Source organism: Hippopotamus amphibius, chromosome 13 (genome assembly GCF_030028045.1).
Source record: "Hippopotamus amphibius kiboko isolate mHipAmp2 chromosome 13, mHipAmp2.hap2, whole genome shotgun sequence".
In the NCBI taxonomy this organism is placed as follows: Eukaryota; Metazoa; Chordata; class Mammalia; order Artiodactyla; family Hippopotamidae; genus Hippopotamus; species Hippopotamus amphibius.
The window spans coordinates 6,912,756-6,933,125 of NC_080198.1; the positions used below are offsets into that span (position 1 = coordinate 6,912,756).

General features: G+C 49.5%; 1 protein-coding gene across 2 annotated transcripts; it reads right to left on the bottom strand.

Annotated features, from left to right (window-relative positions):
• Window positions 1-187: 187 nt before the first annotated feature.
• CPNE9 (copine family member 9) lies at window positions 188-19,529 on the bottom strand. Of its 2 annotated transcripts, XM_057705579.1 has the most exons (21): window positions 19,412-19,529; window positions 18,846-18,886; window positions 18,681-18,727; window positions 18,484-18,587; window positions 17,986-18,022; window positions 17,762-17,764; window positions 17,124-17,200; window positions 13,429-13,492; window positions 13,209-13,312; window positions 12,907-13,011; window positions 11,332-11,373; window positions 10,930-11,005; window positions 10,768-10,821; window positions 10,301-10,362; window positions 9,527-9,573; window positions 8,400-8,581; window positions 8,033-8,160; window positions 3,560-3,662; window positions 2,777-2,834; window positions 2,326-2,399; window positions 188-572 (listed from the first exon to the last, which is right to left on the bottom strand). In XM_057705579.1, the coding sequence occupies exons 1-21, from the start codon at window positions 19,477-19,479 to the stop codon at window positions 387-389; spliced, it is 1,662 nt and encodes a 553-aa protein (XP_057561562.1). In that variant the 5' UTR covers window positions 19,480-19,529; the 3' UTR covers window positions 188-386. The 2 variants fall into 2 exon arrangements, with proteins under 2 accessions (XP_057561562.1, XP_057561561.1); XM_057705578.1 differs by lacking the exons at window positions 13,429-13,492; window positions 18,681-18,727; window positions 18,846-18,886; window positions 19,412-19,529 and having other exon boundaries at window positions 17,762-17,817; window positions 18,486-18,504.
• Between the last annotated feature and the right edge of the window lie 841 nt (window positions 19,530-20,370).

A 20,370-nucleotide genomic window follows, 5' to 3' on the forward strand; every position in this document is an offset into this window, starting at 1 on the left:
CACATAAAGAATTCACTTGTTTCTTAAAGTATTTGAAGAATGTCTGAGGAAGTGTTAGGTAAATGTGTGTCGGGATGGGGATGAACACTAGCTGAAACTGTCCTTGCTCCCTCCTCTTGGTGTGGCCCCAGATCCTGGGTCCCCCAGCCTCCCTCCCCAAGACCCATGAGACAGAAATGGAGTAAAGATCAGCTTTATTATTGGCAGGGAGGTGGTGACAGTGCCAGGCCCTTCTGTGGGTGAGGGGGCAGAGGGCTCGACCAGCCAGTACTGATCCTCCAAGATGGCCTCCCAGTGAGGTCGAGGGTTCTAGGTGCCTCTGGCTTTTAGCAGAACCAGTGCGTGGGTAGGTAGGCAGGCTTCTAGGCATTGGATAGGTGGGCTATTCAGGGATGCTCTGGAGCTGGCATTGGGCTGGGGTTGGCAGGGGGTGGAGGGCGAGGCTGGATGTCCCTGGTGCGCATATAGGACAGTAGTTGCTCTGGGATCTCGGCCAGCACATCCTTGGCTAGTCGGGCCATGCTCAGCACCTGGTTCCCCGACCGGTCAACATAGTCTCGGAATGGGACAAACTGGGACAGGCACAGATAATCAGATGTGGGTGGTGGCCAAGAGGTAGTGGGGGAAGGCAGCAGTAGGGAGGCTTCCTGTTTGACCCCTAACATCTCTTTCCTCCTATCTTGTGCTGCTTTCTACATTTGCTTTCTCCCCACCCACTTTTTTTTTTTTTCATGTTCTATTCATCCTCAACCCACTCTAATTTGGCTTCATGCAGTCTACTGAAACTGCTCTTGCTAACAATGTCAACAGCACCATTTTCCCAAACCAGTCCAGTGGGCAATGACTGTCAGTCCTCATCTTGCTGACTTTTTAGCTTTCCATACCATTTGACCATAACCTTCCTGAACACTTCCCACTCTTGATACATTACATTCTTCTAGATTCTCCTACCTTTCTGGATCCCCCCCCCCCCGCCCCCGGTCCTCTGGGTCTACCTAGTTTCTAAATCTGGTGACTTTTCCCTCTCAAGTCTCTTCGTGGGTGATTTCATATACTTCTATGACTTTACAAACTGTTCCCCAGATAAAGAGATACAAACTACTACATATAAAATAGATGAGCAAGAGGGATATATTGTATAACACAGGGAATTATAGCTTTTCTCTTGTAATAACTTTTAATGGAGTATGAACTAAAAACACTGAATCACTATGCTGTTATACCTGAAACTAACGTAATATTGTAAATCAACTATACTTCAACTGAAAAAAAACCTGTTCCCTGATGACTCCCAAATTTATACATCCATCCCTGTCCTCTTTTTAAGGCCCAGAGCCCCATATTTGGTTGCCCATATCACATCTGTCTTAGATACTTCAAGCCCAATGTGTTTACAACTGAATTCTAGGCTTTTCTGCCAAATCTGCTCCTCCTCCAGCTTTCCTTTTCTCAGTAAATGGGACAATCACTCACCCAGTGGCTCAGTCTAGAAAACTGAGAATCATCCTTGAAGCCCCCCTCACTCCCTGCCATCATTTAATCAAATCTTCAACTTGTAAATTTTTCTTAAATAATCTTTCAAACCTGCTTCTTCTCTCCATCCAAATCTCAGGTACTACTTCAGAGGCTTCCTCACTAACAGGTCTACCTGCCTTCTCTCTTGCCCTGCTGTAGTCCACCTTCCAGCAGCATCTCTGCATGTGTTAAACTGCAAGTCTACCCATCTCACTTCTCTACATAAAATCCTTCAAGAGCTTTCCAATTCTTTTAGAACAAAGCCCCAAACTTCACCATGACTGGCAAGGCCTTGGCTTTGTCTTCCTCTCACTCCTTGTGATCCTGCCACCCTGGCCTCTTGCCTTCTCCATGATTGGGCCAGCTTTTTTGAGCCTGAGGGACCTCTCACATGCTGCTTCTCTACCTGTAATGCTTATACCCTCCTTTAGATTTCAGCTCAAATGTCATTTCCTCATAGTAGCCTTCCCTGACTCCCTGCCTAATCAGGTTCCTGTTATAGGCTCTCACTGTGGCATGCACTGTCCCTCTGGAGAACTTATCAGTCTAATGAGATGTGAGATTATTATTGGTTGCCTCCACTAGAGGGCAGGACCCTTGGGGATCTCCTACACTATGAATCCACAATGGCTGCAGCAATCTGCCTGTTTCTCAAAAAGAATTTGTGGAATGAATGTAGGAAGGCTGAAAGAGTGAGGGGAAGAAAGGTAGGTGATTAAGAAGGCAGTAAAGGAGAATGGCCGCTAACTAAGCCTCTTCTTCCCACCATGCCTTTTGACTCCATGACTTCATCTCCCTGGTCACGTCTACCTGAACGATGTCCCGCTCTGCGTAGCGTCCCCTAGAGGACACGCGCACGTCATCACCATCCAACTCTTCCATTGCTGCAGAAGAGACACCCTCAGCTGATTGGCCTTTCCCACAGCAACTCGCTGCCCCCTCCCTCTTAGCTCCCCTTTGGAGTCGTCATGAGAATGCCTAATGGTTGTATCAAAGTCCTATAAATATTAGGCATTGTAATGGAGTTATTATTATGCCCTCCCACACATTCCATTATCCCAGGAACCCCAGGAGGGAAATATCTGTATCAATAGCCTCGGTTATGATGAGGAAACAGGTTCAGAGAAGGTCTGTGACTTGGCCAAGGTCCAACACAGGCACCCATCCTATCTTTTCTATGAGGCAGGCCTGGGTGCCCAGATCCTCCCCTATTTTCCCCAGTTCTTGGTCCCACTCATGAACACCCCTCCCTCCATCTTACCCTCAAACATGGCCGGTCCCACGCCGACAATTATGATAGACATGGGCAGTGAGGAGGCCTGTGAGGGAAAGAGGGTAAATGGCTGGGGTGAGCAGCCATAACAAGGGGAGTGACTGCTGGGAGACAGTTCTGTGTGTGTGATGTTCTACACAGCTTACAAGCAGAGGCACTGATTCCCTTTGTGCCAGACTATCTTTTCAAGGATGTCTGCATATGTAACTGCCTTGAAAGATACAGTGTCTTCCTGTAAAGCAAAGGGCAGCTTTGTTTACTGACCAGTGTAATAAAATATCTCACACTGGAACAAAGGGCAGGCATGCTTACTGCCCATTATAAAAGACTCGGGTTCTCTACACTCAGGGTTTCTGTTCTATAATGCAACCCACTGTGGGTACAGGTGTCATCTGGCCCTCTGCACACTATCTTGTGGGAAGTGGGACTTAGTGAATCAGAGCCAGTGCTGATAGTTGAGCTACTGCTATTGCTGGGAATAGCAAAGTCCTTTGCTTTTTTCTTTTGGTCCACGGTGCAGCATGTGGGATCTTAGTTCCCCAACCAGGGATTGAACCCATACCCCCTGCAGCGGAAGCGCAGAGTCTTAACCACTGGACCACTGGGGAAGTCCCACAGGCCTTTGCTTTTGATCCAGAAGTCTTGTGTCTGCTGCCAGCATCCATGAAATTGGCAGGCTGGCTTCTTAGCTTGCATGTAGGGTAAAATCTCTACCCCTTCACGGTTATTAACAGGGACCCCTCCCTGCCAAGCCCTCCTCCTCAGACTTACACTGACAATGGCCTCCTTGGTCTGTGTCATGTCGGAGATGACCCCGTCAGTGATGATGAGCAGCACATAGTACTGGGAGCCGTCAGAGATCTGGGCTGCAGTCCTGGGTGAGAGGCCAAGAGCAGAATTCAGCCGAAAGCCCAGAGAGTCCGAAGGAATGTCCTGTCCCTAAAACTTCCACAGCCAGCATGTAAGCAGTGGACAAGGACTGGGGCTTCTGAAGCTCATGCTCCTTCCTCAGACCTGACTGCCTGCCCTGCCTACCATCCCTCTGGTAACATTTATAGAGCACTTACTATAGTAGGTACTGTGTTAGGCGTTGGAGGTACACGGTGAGAAAAAACAAATCCATCCCAGTCCTCTTGAGAGGGGATGCTGATCCAAGAATCACAGCAATAGCTATAGAATTGCATGTGGGATGAGAGTTGGGACAGAAAGAGACACTGCTATGACAGTGTGCTGTAGGGGATCTTGATGTGGCCCAGGTCACTGAAGGCTTTTTTAAGGAAACAATGTTTGAGGATGAAGGAGAGGAGGAGGGACAAGAGGCTAAGTGAAGGGGGAGGATCATTCCAGGTAGAAGGAACAGCAAGGACAAAGGCCCCATAATGGGACTGGAGGAAGCCTACCCTGTCTGGAACCAGAGAGTGGGGGAAGCAGAGTGGACCATGTGGCTGAAATGGGGCAGGGCCCAGACCACACAGGGCTTCCCTGGCCCTGAGAAGATTTTGGTGTTTATACAAGAACAAGACCGAAGACTGAAGGCCTCCTTTCCGCCCTCTCTCAGCCACTTTTCCTCTCTCCCTTCCCTCTGCTGACCACATTCCATTGCCTAGGCTTCTGGGTCCTCAGCCAGTCTAACAGCTGCTCCCACTGCTCCTTTTCCTTCTTTCAGTATCAGTCTTTGAATCCAAGGTTTTTCGACCTGGAAAGGACTTCAGAAGTCATTGAGTGCAGTCTCTTGTTTTACACATAAGAAAAACGAGACCTCAGAGAGCACAAAGTCCATGGCGGATGTGGTCTCTTGACTTCCAGTCTCAGGCCCTGTGTGGATTGGAAAGGATGGAGCTGTGCTCTCCAGTAAGGTAGCCCCTATTGAAATTTATATTAAGTTAAATAAAATTAAACATTCAGTTCCTTGTTCACCCTAGCAACATTTCAAATGCTCTCTATCTGTATGCGTCTGGTAGCTACCACATAGGACATCACTGATACAGAACACTTCCACCATTGCAGAGAGTTCTATTGGACAGTGCTGGTATTTAAGCTTGATACAAAAAAAATCAGAGGAAAGCATGGTGAGAGTGGAGAATTCAAATAGCTACAGTTCATTTTGCCCAGGGCCCAGGGTGGGAGTGGACCATGAACCTCCTTAGCAGCCCCTGCTCCATTCCTGAATTCTAGCTGCAGCCTCCTCATAGGCTTGGGCTGGTACCGATTCCCGTCACTCACTCATTTTGCAGATAATCATTGCACACCTGCTACGTGTCAGGCACCAAGTTTGGTGCTGAGCCTGCAGAGAGAACCGGACACTGTCCTGGGGGTAGATGGGTGCTTATATCACTGAGATGCAGTGAGGTTTTGGCTCTGAGGACATGACATCTAACCTAAGACCTGAAAAATAAGTAGGAGTCAGCCAGGTGGAGGTGGTGGTGGTGTTGGGGTAGGGGGAGGATGGGAGGGCAAAGGGACAGTGTTCCAGAGAGAAGGAATAGCATGTGCAAACCAAGAGAGTGTGTTCTAGGAGGTGCATGTAGGACTACAGAAGAGAGATGAGGCTGGAGCAGTGGGCAGGGGCCCCCTCATGAAGGGATTTGTGAGCCAGGGCATTGGGGGCATGGGAGGGCTTGGGGGCGTGGGATGTACAGCTTTGGCTCCCTGCAGATGCCTGACATTCCCAAGGCCATTTAGACCTGGAGCTGGGTGACTGGCTGGGGAAGGCCAGTCTGTGCCCCACTTGGCTGTAGGGTGGGAAACAACGAAGAGTCGTCTGTGATCATCAGAATCACAGCTGCACACTTGACACACATGATCTAATTTAATCCTCACCACCATTCTATGAGGTAGGCACCTTTTTTATTCCAATTTTTAAAATAAGAAAAGTGAAGTTCAGAGACATTAAGTAGCAACCCAAAGGGTGGTGCAGCTGGGGTCCAAGCCCACACTTGACCAACTGAGCCTAAAGCTTGAGCTCTTGATTCCTCCAGTCCTCCTCCCAGCCTGCTTTTTGGATACTCCTCCGTACACACTGCACATTCTGGTCAGAGTGTACCGTTCACTGTTTACCGAGCTTGCCCCTTCATGCCTATGTGCTTTTCACACGAGGTTCCTGCTGCCAGGGCTGCTCTGCGCAGCTTCCTCTGATAAAGTCCAGTTGTCCCCCTGCACCCAGCCAAGCAGTCAGTCTGTTCCACAACTAGGCTGCCCTTGGGTCTCTCAGACTCTCCTTCTCCCTCTGCCTTCTAGAATGCCGTCCATCAAGATGGGCTGTCTGCCCTTCCAAATGGGTTCTCCCACCGCTGAGGGTACCAGCATGTGTGCCAAGGGGAACCCAAGGTCACAGGATACCTGCAGTACCCATTATACTATATGATCTGGTGGATAACGCTAGATGACTCTAAGTATACCTAAAACGCCTTCCCTCCCCACCCCCCCCCCCCGCAAATTATAGCAAACATGGAGACAATATCAGAAGAATGTAAATTTGCATGAATTTTTAAGATAAAATATGGGGATTTCAAAGACATTTTTAGCTTGGCTTCTTTCAGCTGTGCCCCCAGTCTCCCCTAGGAGAAGTGGTTGTTTGCCTTTGCCAACAGGCGACTTGCTGGAAAAGTCTGGGAAGCTCTGGCCTACAGAAGGTAATGATTTATTTATATTTCTGTCTCCTGCACCAAGGCGGGAGATCTCAAGGGCAGAGACTAGATCTGATTCATCTGTGAGTCTCTAGTGCCCCAGCAGAGAACTGAGCACACGCACATATCCTTTGAATAGTAATAATGGTAATAATAGCAACAGTAACAGCTAACACCTAGAGCACTTACAGTGCGGCAGGCACTGTTCTAAGTGCCTGACAAACATTAACTCGGTCCTAAGGACAGCCCTATGATGTGGGTATTATTATCCCTATCCACAGCTGAGGAAACAGGCACAGAGGGGTTAAGAATCTTGCCCAAAGTGATACAGCTAGTAAGTGGTGGAGTGGATACGCTAACTTAGCTAGTCTTGTCCCACAGTCCACATTCATGCTACATTTTCCTTTACGGAAGGTTCACTGAATGAATGAATGAGTGAACTTGCCCAAGATAATATTTACGAAGTCTGTTAAATAACAACGAAAAAAGTGTGCTCAGCTTCCATTATTAGGTGAAAAAATCAGCAGTGAAATGTTACATGTAATTTTACTGCCATTATGGTTGCATAAGGAAAAGACTGTCAATAACTCTACGTGTATCCACATTCCCACGGGCCGTATTCTGGGTGATTTCTTATTAATTTCTCTATCCTGAAATTTCCTATGGCAATGTTACATTACTTTTGTAATTAAAGAAACTATTATCTCACTATGAATTAGAAAATAAACCAGTCTTTATTAGAGAAAAAGGGAGTCTTTGGACATATAAATCTCCCTGAAATCCTTCCACTTTTATTCTCTTTTTTTTTCATCTTTTTACTTTCAAGCCTTCTGAGGCACTTTGTTTTAGATGGGTCTCTTCTATTTAACATATAGTAGAGTTTACTTATTATTTTTTATTCAGTCAGAGAAACTTTTTCTTTTAAGAGGGGAATTTATCCAATTTCAGTTCACTGACATACGTTTTGTTTTAGTTGTCATTTTATTTGCATTTAAAAAACCATTTGATATGTGAGCTGGATTTTCTTTGCTTTGTATGTTTCTATTCTGAAATTTTGGAGTTACTCGTCTATTTTTAGAAGTTACTCTTCTATAGTTTAATCTACGACCTGAGCTCATTTTTAAGCTACCGTGAGCACTTAGTATGGGCCAGACACTCTGCTAATCATTCTTATATTGTTATCTAATTTTAAATTCCCAATACCCCTATAAAGAAGGTGCTGTGGTTATCCATTATTACACCTCTTTACAGGGATGAAATGGAAGCTTAGCGAAGCTAAGTTGCTTCAGGTCACATGGTGGATCTGGGAGCAATCCCAGGTCTGATGCCAAGTCTCGTGCCTTATGCACTGTTCTGTAGGCCCTTCTCTCTTCCCCAAACTTGAGGCCTGGGTTGTTGTTCTCAGGGAGTGGGGTTGGGTTAGTTTGTTGACACCCTTTCTACTTCAGGATAAGGTATTATGTAACCTCTTTATACCAGAGCCTGGCCAACACTGAAACGTTCACCCTCTTCCCAGAGCCCAAATTCACCCAAGAGTGGTCCTAACTATCATTGGGAAGTCAGTCCCCTGTCTGGGTCCCCTTAATTCCCCCCCCCCCGCCCCACCCAGTTTCCTTACCTGGCCACCTGGTTGATGACAGGGGCGAAGTAGGTGGGCCCGTAAAGCTGCACTGTGCGCAGGCTCTGGAAGTAGCTCTCCAACACGCCCTCAATGCCCGCACAGTTGGGGTCCTCATCGTTGTTGTTCTGTCAGGGAAGATGCCCTGCTGGGCTGATCCCAGCTCACTCTTTCCTTTTTCCATTGCTCTCTTTCATACTCCCTTCCAAACTGCAACCCTGCTCCCCTCCCTGCTCTGCCACCTTCTCCTAGCTCCTGCTCCTCGGCAGGTCCTTGACCCTCAGAGGAAACACAAGTAGAAGAATTTTGTCAACTTGGGTGAGCCAGATGCCAGGGCATGGAGTCTGGGCTCTGGCCTATCCCATACCAGGGGGAACTGGTGGGAGATCCGTCCCTCTGGAGGCAGCTTGGCCCCAAAGCCATAAGCTGGGAAGAGCTTGTCACTGTCATAGTCCTGGATGATTTCTCCCACTGCCTTGAGGGCCATGGCATAGGCGCTGAGCTGATAAGGACTCATGTAGTGCAGGGAGGTGGGCTGCAAGGGATTCCCTGTGGGGAAACAGGAGCCCCGCCTCATGGTTGTCTTGGTCATCCATCTATTTCCCGGCCTATCCTTGTGTGCATCTGCCCACCTATCCTCTCCTCCACTCTTTACCCACGCACTCCCTCACTATTTTACCCAGTCATCCAAATGCTCATTTGTCCATCTATCCCTCCACCAACCCCTATATGTAGCTATCAGTTCATCCACCTACTCATACATCCATTCACCCACCCACTGGCCATAAATCTTTCAGTCTACCCACTCATCTCTATCCATCTGCTTCTCCATTCTCTTACCCAACTACTCACCCACCTATCCATCCATCCATCTATCCAGCCATTCATTGCTCACCTGCCATTTCTCTTTCTTTCCTGTCCATGCATACAGCCATATTCTGTTGTCCATCTATCCAGCCATTCAGCCATCCCTATCCATCCCATCCATCCACCTGTCTGTCCATCCTCATATGGATCCATCTACCTCTCCACTCATCCGTTTCCCCAATTTAAACATTTTCCTATTTGTCCACGCACAGACCAGTTCATGCATCCACCTGTCCAACCTACTGTACTCACTCATGACCCATTGCCCACTGTTTATAAATCTATCTACCCATCCAGTCATCCACCCGTTTACCTGTTCGTCTCTCATTACACTCCTGTTCCCTCCCATTCATTTATGTACTCATCCACTTCTTGAGCTATCTAGTGCTAGCTATCCTTTCAATTTCCTTTCATCCATTTACCCACTTATTTTCCTGTACCCTCTCCCACCATTACACCCAGTAATCTCCTCACAACATTCCTGACCCAGAATCAGCCTGACTGGGCCTTGCCTCAAGCCTGGGCTCCCTGGGTGGGTTAACTCTTATTCCCAGGTTGGAATCCAGGCCAATCCCTAATGACTTCTTCAGAATTCCTCCGCACCCCATCCTCCCATCCATGCCTCACCATTGGAAGCTGTGAAGTCAATGGCTACTGTGAAGTTCAGCTGCGTCCTGTTGGGGAAATAGATTGAGAAGTGAGGGACTAATGCTTACCATACCAGGATTTCTCAAACACCAGTATGCCTACGAATCACCTGGGAATTGTGTTAAAATGCAAATTATGATCTGGATGGTCTGAGTGGAGCCCGAGATTCTGCATTTCTAACAAACTCCCAAGTAAGTCAGATGCTGCTGGTGCATTGAACACACTTTGGGTAGAAGAATTAAATGCCTACTACATGACATAATATGCACGATATAATTTAATTTAACTCTTACTATAGTCCTGAAGTAGTAATTAACATCTCCATTTTACACTGGAGAAAAGTGAGGTTTAGAGAAGAAAAGTGTCTTTCCAAGGTCTGCCTCCGTCCACTAAACCAAGCAGAATGTCGCCTGTAGTCTGCTTGTCTTTCCCCTCTCTCTTGGCTTCTCCCTCTTGCCTGGCCATATCTTCTGTCTGGGCCCCGGTAAGGTTACCGGGGACACCTTTGAAGACCACTGGTCTGTCATCTTCCCAGGGGGGCCGGAAGCTAGGGATGAAAGGCAGCCCCATGGAGAAAAGCAAGATGGGCAGCACTCTGCACTTTAGCCAGCACTTTATAGTCTGCCAAGTGTTTTAAAGTTTATCTTCATGGTCTCATTGGACCCTGACTATTAATGAAGAATAAAACTGAGGCTCAGAACTGGGAGTAACTCATTGCTGGGCTTTCAGCCCAGAATTTGGCCTGTGACTCACCCTCCCTTGATGTAATCGACAAAAGTGAATTCAGAGTCCACAGAAAAGGAGAGCAGCGTCACCTGTGGGATGGAAGAAGCAGCCCCGCTACTTTGGAGAGAGTAGTTGGGTAGGAAAAGGGAAAGAGGCACTTGATTCCACCCCCTGCCCCACCCTGTCCAATTTCTGAAAGGGCAAAAAGGGGGAGCTGTGAGAAACGTATTTGGATTTCCAAAAGTATATTAAGTTGGGGAATAAAACTTAGGTTTTCCCCAAAAATCTGCAAAAGAGTACATTTTAAAACAATTTCCTTAGGGGAGAGGAAAAAACAAAACAAAACCAAGCTTGAGTGTTGCCACCTGGTATCCAACATTACGACCTCCAGGTGATCTGCTTTCCCGTACCCTCAACCTTGTCATGTCATGCTGTGTCAGCGGGGATAGAGACAGAAGGATGCAGGGAGGGCCAGAGCTCTAGGGAGCACTCACAGTTCCCGAGTTGACATATTTCTTCTTCTTACATTTCTTCCGAGGGTTAAGTACCTACGTGAAGAAGATAACAGTGACGGTGGGAAACAGAGGGGGGGAACCACAGACTGAGCACACTAGGATGGAGGGCCTGGGCAACCCGGGCAGGGCTGGAGCTCTCACCTCATACACTGTGAACTGGTTCTGGGCCTTGCTCAGCTCTCTGTAGCTGGTGGTAAACTCACCGATGAAGTCGTGGCTGCAATGAGGCCAGGGGTGGGTAAGTGACAAGGACTGCTGGGTTGGAGCCATCCCTGAAATCCGTCCTTTATTCCTACTATCCCCTGCCTCTACTTGGGCTGCAGGGCACTGGGGCTTGGGACCAAGCTGAGGGGAAGAGAAGGGAAGAGAGAGTGTACCAGAGAGACAACTGAGGGGATCAGTGGTACCCGAGGTCCTGGTGTCTGTCATCACCCTTTCTGGCTCCCAAGGCTACACTGGGGTTCCTAGTCAATGTGCTACATATTTCAGGGAACTGTCTGCGTTAATTATAGGAAACAGCAGTACTATGTGGGGCAGTGCTACCTTCCATCCCGGTCCCAGTCGTACACGTCAATCTTCACCGTTCTGAAATGCAAGAGATAAACATAGGCTGGGTGTGTATGATAAATCCGAGACACACCCACCCACTTAACTATACACAAATCATCCTCCCATCCACCCATCTGTGCTTCTATCAACCTTCCTCCCATCTGTCCTATCCATTCATCAGTCCATGCACATACCCAGCTATCTACTGCCACTGCCACTATTACTACCATTACTACTGCTATTTATACTACTATTACTATCCTTTACAACTGATTTGTTTTGGGGGGGGGGGGCAGGCGTGACACATGGCTTGTGGGATCTTATTTCCTGGACTAGGGATTGAACCCAGGCCCTCAGCAGTGAAAGGGCAGAGTCCTAGCCACTGGACTGCCAGGGAATTCCCTACTACTTATTGAGTTTTACTATATTCCAGGCATTGTTCTCAGCACAATTGTAGGCTAATTTAATTTATCAATCACTCCATAAAGTTAGTACTATTATTATTTTTGAATAAGGAAACTGCAGCACAAAAAACAGTAACTTGACTAAGGACTAGTAAATGATTGAGCTGAGATTTAAACTCCGACATCCTGGTTCCAAAGACTATGTTCTTAACTACTATGCCTAAGTCATCTCTAATGTCCATTGATCTATGTGGCAGTTCATTCAACCATCCATCTGTCCATCTAGCCACCCATTTACCCATAAAATTGGGAATTAATTACCTATTAAACTCTATCACCCATATAACTATACATCCAGCCCTTCACTGACTCACTGATACGTGCAAGTGTCTCTCCATTCATCTAGCCAACCAAACACCTAACCATCTGACATTTGTCCACCTGGTCATCCATTCATCTACGTAACAATCCACTTACATGCCCACCCATCCTTCTACCCACTCCCGCATCTTCATACTGCCCATTTGTTAGTTCATATGGTCAGCCTATCCATCTACTTTACACATATCCATCAACTAATTCATCCACTGTTGATCCATTCCCTCTACCATCCATTCATCTGTCTATCCATCAATCTACCTGTCATTCCACCTGTTTATCCTCTTACTTTTTCAGTCATCCCTCTGTCTCTCCAACCAATCTCTCCAACCAATCTCTCATATATCCATCCACCCTCTCAACCATTGAGTCATCCATCCCATAATCCATCCACCACCTGTCCATCCACTAATACACCCATCAGTCCACTCATCCATGCATCTGTTATCTATTCATCCATCTCCCCCTCTACCCACCTACCCGTCCTCTTATACACCCATCCACATACCCATCTGTTCATTCACCAGTTTATCCATTTATATGACCATTCACTCATGTATCTGCTCATTCATTTGTTCATTTGCCCTTTCATCCATCCATCCACCCACCTATTCATCTATGTGGCTATCCATCTGCTTCCCCATGCACCCATCTCCATGTCCAAAACTCTGTCTCACTGAGTAGGATACGCCAATGCTATTATGACATTTCTACCTTCATTCTTGGGCCCAGGAACCCCATTTTCATGCCCTTGTCCCCTTACTCCTTAGCTTATGCTAAAGCAGACCTGTCATAGTCTCCATTGCACAATGCCCGCACAGGGATGCTGAAGGGCTGCCACACAGGATTCAGCGTGTTTTTCACAACCTCTGTTTTGTGGCAGATGGTGAACCTAGAGAGGACAAGAGGATTGGAACCTGCCTTTGGGATAGGACTGAGCCCAGAGACAGGGCCTGATACTCTTGGAGATTCAAGCACAAATTGGGTGCTTCCTTGAGTGAATTCTGGGCTCAGGTCCTGGTGGAGTCTAAGACGTCCCAGCCTAAGAGCCCTAATGGGCCCATGGTCACAGCGGGGGCAGTGACTCACGTGCCATCCTCATTGCTCCTATAGAAGACAAGGAAGGGGTCTGATTTCCCAAAGAAGTCCTTCTTGTCCAGCTTGTTTGCACACAGCTGCATGGTGGCAATGTCCTATGGATGAAATTGGGCTATTGACACTCACATTGCCCACAGACTCAGAGAGCGCACTACAGGGAGTTTGGGGAGAGAAGAGAGCCTCCTGGGTCTAGCATGTGGCCCTTACTGACCCGACAATTGCTAAGCTCCTCTGCGGTCAGCAATATGGTCCCACACTTCTTGCCTGGTACACCCCTGGAAGCAGAAAAAGCCTCTTTGTGAGGAGGGGAGAGTAGGAAACAAGGATTGGGGTGGCCAATCTAGGATTGGGAAGGCCAGGGGATTCAATTTGTCATTTACTGACAGTCCCAAGTGTGTCCACCTCTGTCCTAGGTGGCTCCTGGTGGGGAAGGACCTGACTTTGACTGGGGAGGGTCTCTGCTCTGGAAGGAAGGGGTTAACCTAGCCTACATGGATATCTCATAATGGTAGCATGGGAAAGACATAGGATTTAGAGTTCTGGGTAAGTTATTTTCCCTTTCTTTGGGCCCTAGTTTTCTCTTTATATAATGGGAATCTTGCCTGCCTCTCAGGGTTGTGAAGAGATCAGAATGAATGCATAGAAGGAAAAGCAGATGGTAAATTTGGTAGATATGAAGGTACTGTTCTAAGTATGAATTGGCCACTTGGCACTTTCCAGCTCTGCTAGACCCTGCCTTCAGGGAGCTTCCAGGACGAGGTGGGATATCAAAGCCAATAGGCAAGTAGAGCATGATGTAGCAAGCCGAAACAAGGGGGAGGAATTTCTACCCAGATCTGGGGCAAAAGAGCTGGTTTATTAGGTTAAAGATGCTGTGCTTTCTGAAGACTGTGAAGAGTGAGATCAAAAAGACCAGGGCAGCCTTATCCCCTTCTGACTTAAGAAGGGACACTTCCATGTGCCTGAAGGGTGCATACCAGGATACCCACCCCCAGCTTGCCTTGGGTCTCCAAACAGGCAGGGACCTTGTTGATATGGGCCTGAAAACCCTAACCCCCAAGGGATCCAAAGTGTGGCAGAGAGGAAGCTAGGTTAGGAGTATTCTCGGTTCAAGTTTTGACTCCAACTTGCTATGTGATTTTCCCCATCTTTAAAAGGAGAATTTGAACCATTTCTTTGGCTCCTTTGATCTCTGACTCTCTGTGCTTTAAAAAGACAGAGTGTAATGAGTACAGGGACTCTTCACTGGCACATCCAGAACCGAGTCGCTGATCCTACTGACTTCTCACTGTTCTTTGCCTCCCTAATGTTCTCCCTTATCTCCTCACCCAGTGTGAGTTCCAGTCACTCTGGACTATGATCATCACTCCCTTGCATCCTACTCCTTTTCCCTTGCCCTTCTCTCACTTCTACATATTTATTTGGCAGAACCACAGCCCTAGTTAAATCCATTTCTCTGCCTGACCCATACCACACCTGCGCAACTGAATGCGGCCAGAGGAAAACACACATTCATGCTAACTGGTTTCATTTTAAATGTGTGACCACAAACCTCAAGAGGGTCCTTAATCATACTATACATCCTGAGTGCCTTCACTCTCCAGTTCTGTGAGGTGGCAGTTTCACTCCTCCTCCTCTCTCGTCAACCTGAAAAGCCTCCTCCTCCGTCCTCACTCTCAGCCAATGACCTTGTTTCCTACTTCACTAACGACACTGAAGCAACCAGAAGAGAATGTCCACAGACCCACCACACCTACCCTGCCTCCAGTATCTTCTCCCACACGAGGCCTTCCTACTGCTGCTATAAATGTCTATCCATGTGCCTATTTATCCCTCCACCGTGGGCCACATTCCACACCGTCCCTCTTGCCTGCACAGGGACATCACTCCAGCAGCTCTCCCCTCCCCCACCTTTTTGTTGCTGTTGTTGTTGTGGTTGTTGTTTGTGGTTGTTGACCACACCAAGCAGCATGTAGGATATTAGCTCCCCAAAGAGGGATTGAACCCGCACCCCCGGTATTGGAAGTGCGGAGTCTTAACCATTGGACTGCCAGGGAAGTCCCTCCCCTCTCTTTATGTCAAATTTTCAGTTTCTACTGGATCATTCCCATTAGCATACAAATGTGGTATAATTGTTTTCATGTTAAAATATTACAAACCTATTCTTGATCTCATTTCCCTCTCCAGCCACCTATCGTTTTCTCTTCTCTTCTTTGCAACAAAACTCCTTGAAAGATTCCTAATTCCCATTCCCCTTTTCCATTCTCTTCTAAACCTCCCCAACCAGGCCGTCACTCCCACCTCTCCTTCAAAACTCTGCTTGTCAGAGTCACCAGCGACCTCCATCTTGCTAAGTCCAATGGCCAGTTCCCAATCCTCACCCTACTTGACCTGCAGCAGCATTTGACATGGTTGTCCACTCTCTTGTCCTTGATACACATCCTTCACTTTGCTTCCAGGACAGCACCACCTGCTCTCAGTTATCCTCCTATTTCACTAATGCTCCTCAGTCCCCCTTTCTAGCTCCAACTCGTGGAGTCTTGGTCTTTTATCTCCCCTCTCTCTCCCCGAACCCTTAGTGATCTCATCTAATCTCATGTCCTTAAAGAGCACCTAAGATTCACGTTTCTTAGTGCCTATTTCACATGTCCACTCAGACGTCTAATAAAAATTTTGAAATTCAACATGTTAGAACTGAAATCCTGATTGATTTCCTCCCAAAACTGACCTCTCCCTCACTTAAAAAAAAAAATCATCTCTGTTTATGGCAACTCCATCCTTCCATTCTCTCAGGCCAAAGGCCTTGGTGTCACCCGACTCCTCTTATCCTCTCACATCCATAGTCAATCTGTCAGGAATCTGTTGGCTCCACCTTCAAGATGCATCCAGAATCTGAGCAATTCTCCCTCCTTCACTGCTAGCACTGTGGATTACTTCTAGCCTTGTCCAAGGTTTAGTCTCAACCCAGCAGCATCCCACTCCCAACTCAGAGTAAAAACTAAAGTCCTTTCAGTGGCTATAAGGCTCTAACTGTTCATGCTCCAACCTCACCTCCTCCTTTCTTCCCCCTACTCACCCAGTTCCACCCACACTGGCCTCCTTGCTGTTCTTTGAACACATCAGACTTTTGCACTGGCAGTTTCCTCAGCCTGGAATATTCCTCCTCCAGATATCTGCACAGCTCACTCCCTTACTCCCTTCAGGTCATTGCTCCGAAGTTACCTCTCCATGAGGCCTACTCAGCCATTCTGTTGACACTGCAGCACCTACCCACCCAGCATTTCCAGTCTCCCTAATTCTGCTCTACTTTGTCTCTATTCCACAGCACTTAAGGTCTTCTAAGATATTATGTAATTTACTTATTTGTCAGTTTTGCACTGTTTCTCTCCCCCTTCTGTTACATAAGCTCCCCGAGGGCAGGAACCTTTGTTTTGTTCACCATTGCAACCCAAGCCCCTTGAAGAGTGGCTGACATAGATTATATGCCCAGTAGTGTTTGTGGAATGGATAAATCCCTGGTGCCTAGCACAGGGTATAGCATACAAAACGTGCTAATAAATATTTAGTGAGTGAATGTAATGTAAATTCCAGAGAACTTGATTTAGTGAGGAAAGCTTCCTGGAGGAAAAAGGCTTGGAAGTGGACCTTAAAGGTTGAATCAGACTTAGAAAAAGAGTGAGAAGAGGGGGAGAGAGAGAGAGAGAGGGAGAGAGGGAGGGAGGACATGTCAGGCCTGAGACTGACTTGAACAAAGCTCTGGAGATTAGATTTTCCCAGGAGGGTGATGGGAGCCATTGAAGGCCCCTGACCAGGGGAATCCCAGCCTCCATCGATATAGGGTCAGCTGTGTCTTTAGGAGAATTTGGAGGCCCACCCTTCCCTCGCTCCCCTTCAGGTTCAGCTCACGTGAGGGGTCGCTCTACTCGGCTGCCCTGGCCTCCAATCACCTCTCCCAGGGCCAGGAATGCTTGTCCCAGGAAATCCTGTGCCAGGATACAGAGTCAGCGAGGCCAGGACTGGCTGGTGGCGCAGAGTCCCAGCCCGGCCCTGGTGATGCTGCTGCACTGACCACTGTGATTGGAGGCAGCGGAACCACCCAGCTAGCGCTTTAAAGGAGGGGTTGGGAGGTACTTCTCTGGTGGCGCGGTGATTAAGACTCTGAGCTCCCAATGCAGGGGGCCAGGTAGATCCCTGGTCAGGGAACTAGATCCCACATGCATGCCACAACTAAGAGTTTGCATGCCACAACTAAGGAGTCAGCCCGTGAGCCACAACTAAGGAGCGCACATGCTGCAACTAAGGAGCAGGTGAGCCGCAACTAAGGAGCAGGTGAACTGCAAATAAGGAGCCCACCTACCGCAACTAAAACCTAGCCAACCAAATAAATAAATACATACATACATACAGAAAAATAAAGGAGGGGCTGGGTCCCCAGGCAAGCTGCCCTTCTTGGTCCTGCCATGGCTTTAAGCCAAGATACCAACCCACCCCTCACCTTTCACACACCACATAGGCCGCCCCCACCCAGCCCTGTTCAGCCTCACCTTCTGAGGATCCCAGCAGCAGTCGAGAAGGAAGAGTAGCAGTGAGTAAGAGGCACCTGCGGGAAACCGAGGCAGGAGCAGGAGAGGAGGGCAGGGAGGGCAGGTTCGGGGCCGAAGAAGTTCGAGTCGGGTTTGAGGGGTAGGAGGGTTCTAAGGAGGGTCGTTTAACACACACTGAGCGCCGCCTGTGTGCCCAGTCAGCCCGTGAGGGAATGGTCGCTCACCGGTTTGGAGATGTTGGTTTTGGAGTCGACGTTGTACCTGGGAAGAGAGTGGGGCCAACATGGGGCGGGGCTGCTGGGAGAGCCTGGAAAATGGGTCGGATTTCGAGTCCTGGTTAAAATTGTGGGTGAAGGGAGGGGCGGCCTTGGACCCGAATTCAACCTGGGTCTCCTTTGGGCAGGAGTCGCGGCCAGAGTCAGGCCTGGGCCGAGGCCAAGTCCGAGGGTCTGCTAGGGGCCGGGTCACATCAGAGGTGGGGCTTGGGAAGGAGCGGAGCCATATTAAGGAGAAAGGCTTAGCCCTGGGGAGTGATCTGGGTTGGATCTGACCTAAGGGCAGGGCCAACCTAGACTTGGGGGCGGAAGTATGGCTAGAGCGGAGCCCTTCAGAGTGCCACGGAACTGCGCCTGGGGCAGGAGCCAGGCGGGGGTGGGGCCAGCCGGAACTTCGGGCGGATCCAGATGGGGGGCGGTCCAAGCCAGATTTTGGGCGGGGCTCACACATCGAAGCGCAGGTTTTGCTTTTCCTCAAAGAAGTAGTCGAGGACGAATTTGCGCAGGAAGTCTGGGTTCAGCGTGTTGTCGATCACCTCTGTCCGTCCGAACTGAATGGGGAACGGAGAGTCAGCGCGGGGTCTGTAAGGGGGCAGGTGATTCCCAGTGGCGGCTCTGGGCTGGGCGAGGGTTCTAGGACTTACCTCCCGCCACTCCTGGCTGGCCCGGCTCTGGGTGTAAAGCACCGCCACTGCAGGCAGGAGCGGGGGCGGGGAGGGAAGGACGTCAGGTCGGCCCGCACCCCCTCCCCGCCCCTCAGTCGCTCCCGGACCCCAAGTTCCCTCCCTCCTGGCCCTGGTGCCGCCTACTGGGGTCGGACTTGGAGAAGGTGTCGAGGTCCAGCAGGTTCCTAAAGAAAGCGACAGACAGACGGACAGGGGGGTGGATCATTCTGGAGCCCATCGCCTCGACCCTGCCCAGGGATGGGCACCTGAGGAGGCATGGGTCTCATATCATCCCTCCCTCCCCCATTACTACAACCGGCCGGGGTCCGCGTTGTCAGCACCCTGGACAACACCGGAAATCTCCGCCCAAGAACCATTTCTCTGCGGACTGGACTCGTAGGCGTCCGCGCTGCCTCCAAGAGCCCAGGAAAGAGGGTGAGCCCCCATAACTTTGCCCTCCTGGGGTGCAGATCCTACTGGATCCCCGCGATCCATCCCTTGAAGCCGCAGGCTGAACCCTCTTTTGTGGTTGGGGCTGTTCAAGGAAACCCCCTCCCCGAGTCCGCTAGCGGCTCCCCCGCGAGTCTGCATCTGCGATTTTCCGGCCCTGAATGCTGCTTCCCCAGGAGTCTAGACCCTGTCCGCACCGAGCCCCGGAGCTGGATGGTGCTGGGGCAATGCCTAAGCCCTCCCCAGCGTGGCCCGCTCACCGGCAGGACACGGTAATTTCAATCTTGGTGGCCGGGACGCTGCGCTCAGAGGCTCCGCTGAGAGACATGGCTGGTTGGGTGGCCGGAGCTGCGGGAGGCTGCGAGACGGGGGCCTCCGGAGCTGCTAGGGGCGGCGGCAGCGGCGGGGCAGGCCCATGTGCCGCTACGGCGGTGGTGGCGGAGGCTGTACTCCCTCCAGCCCTGCGTGCGCTCTTGCTGCTCCCGCCTTCACTGTGGCCGGCTGCGCAGCGGCTCCAGATGGCAACACAGCCCCGCCCGGCCCTGCGGGTGGCCCCCATCCCATTGGAGCAGCCACAAGCAGGCCAGGAACCTTACACAGATCCGAACTCCAGCCCACAAGGTGGGAGAGTTCTTCCAGCGCGTTTCCCTGAGGCGAAACCTAGGCGACCCTACCCCGCAACCTCTGTGCGAGAGCCGTCCCCCGAAGCTGAACGGTTCCAGATACCTGGTGGGCACTGGGGTCAATTCCTGTTCCTGAGCCGTTCGTTCGCTCAACAATCTGCTTCTCCCTCTTCCCACTCCCGTCCTCCCTCAGTCTCTAAATAGGAAAGTACACACTTGTTCTTACTAGCTGTGTGACCCTGGACAATTTACTTAACATCTCTGTGGCTCAGTCAGTTCATTAGTAGAATGGCCATAATAGCACCTACTTGGGGTGTTGTAAAATTTCATCAAGATAATCCAGAGGGGCTTCCCTGGCGGCGCGGGGGTTGAGAATCCGCCTGCCCATGCAGGGGACATGGGTTCCATCCCTGGTCAGGGAAGATCCCACATGTCGTGGAGCAACTAAGCCCCTGTGCCACAACTACTAAGCTTGAGCTCCAGAACCCAAGAGCAATGAGAAACCGGCACCCGGCAATGCAGAGTAGCCCCTGCTCTCCACAACTAGAGAAAGCCAGTGTGCAGCAACGAAGACCCAACACAGCCAAAATCAATCA

What these genes read in the sequence shown, in the direction of transcription:
- CPNE9 (XM_057705579.1), bottom strand. Translation starts at nt 19,479, where the DNA reads ATGTCTCTCAGCGGAGCCTCTGAGCGCAGCGTCCCGGCCACCAAGATT. An exon ending in CAAAACCTGCGCTTCGATGT is followed by an intron (nt 18,023 to 18,483) that starts GTGAGCCCCGCC and finishes CTCTCTTCCCAG; the next exon opens with GTACAACGTCGACTCCAAAA. An exon ending in ACCAGTTCACAGTGTATGAG is followed by an intron (nt 10,822 to 10,929) that starts GTGAGAGCTCCA and finishes TTCTTCACGTAG; the next exon opens with GTACTTAACCCTCGGAAGAA.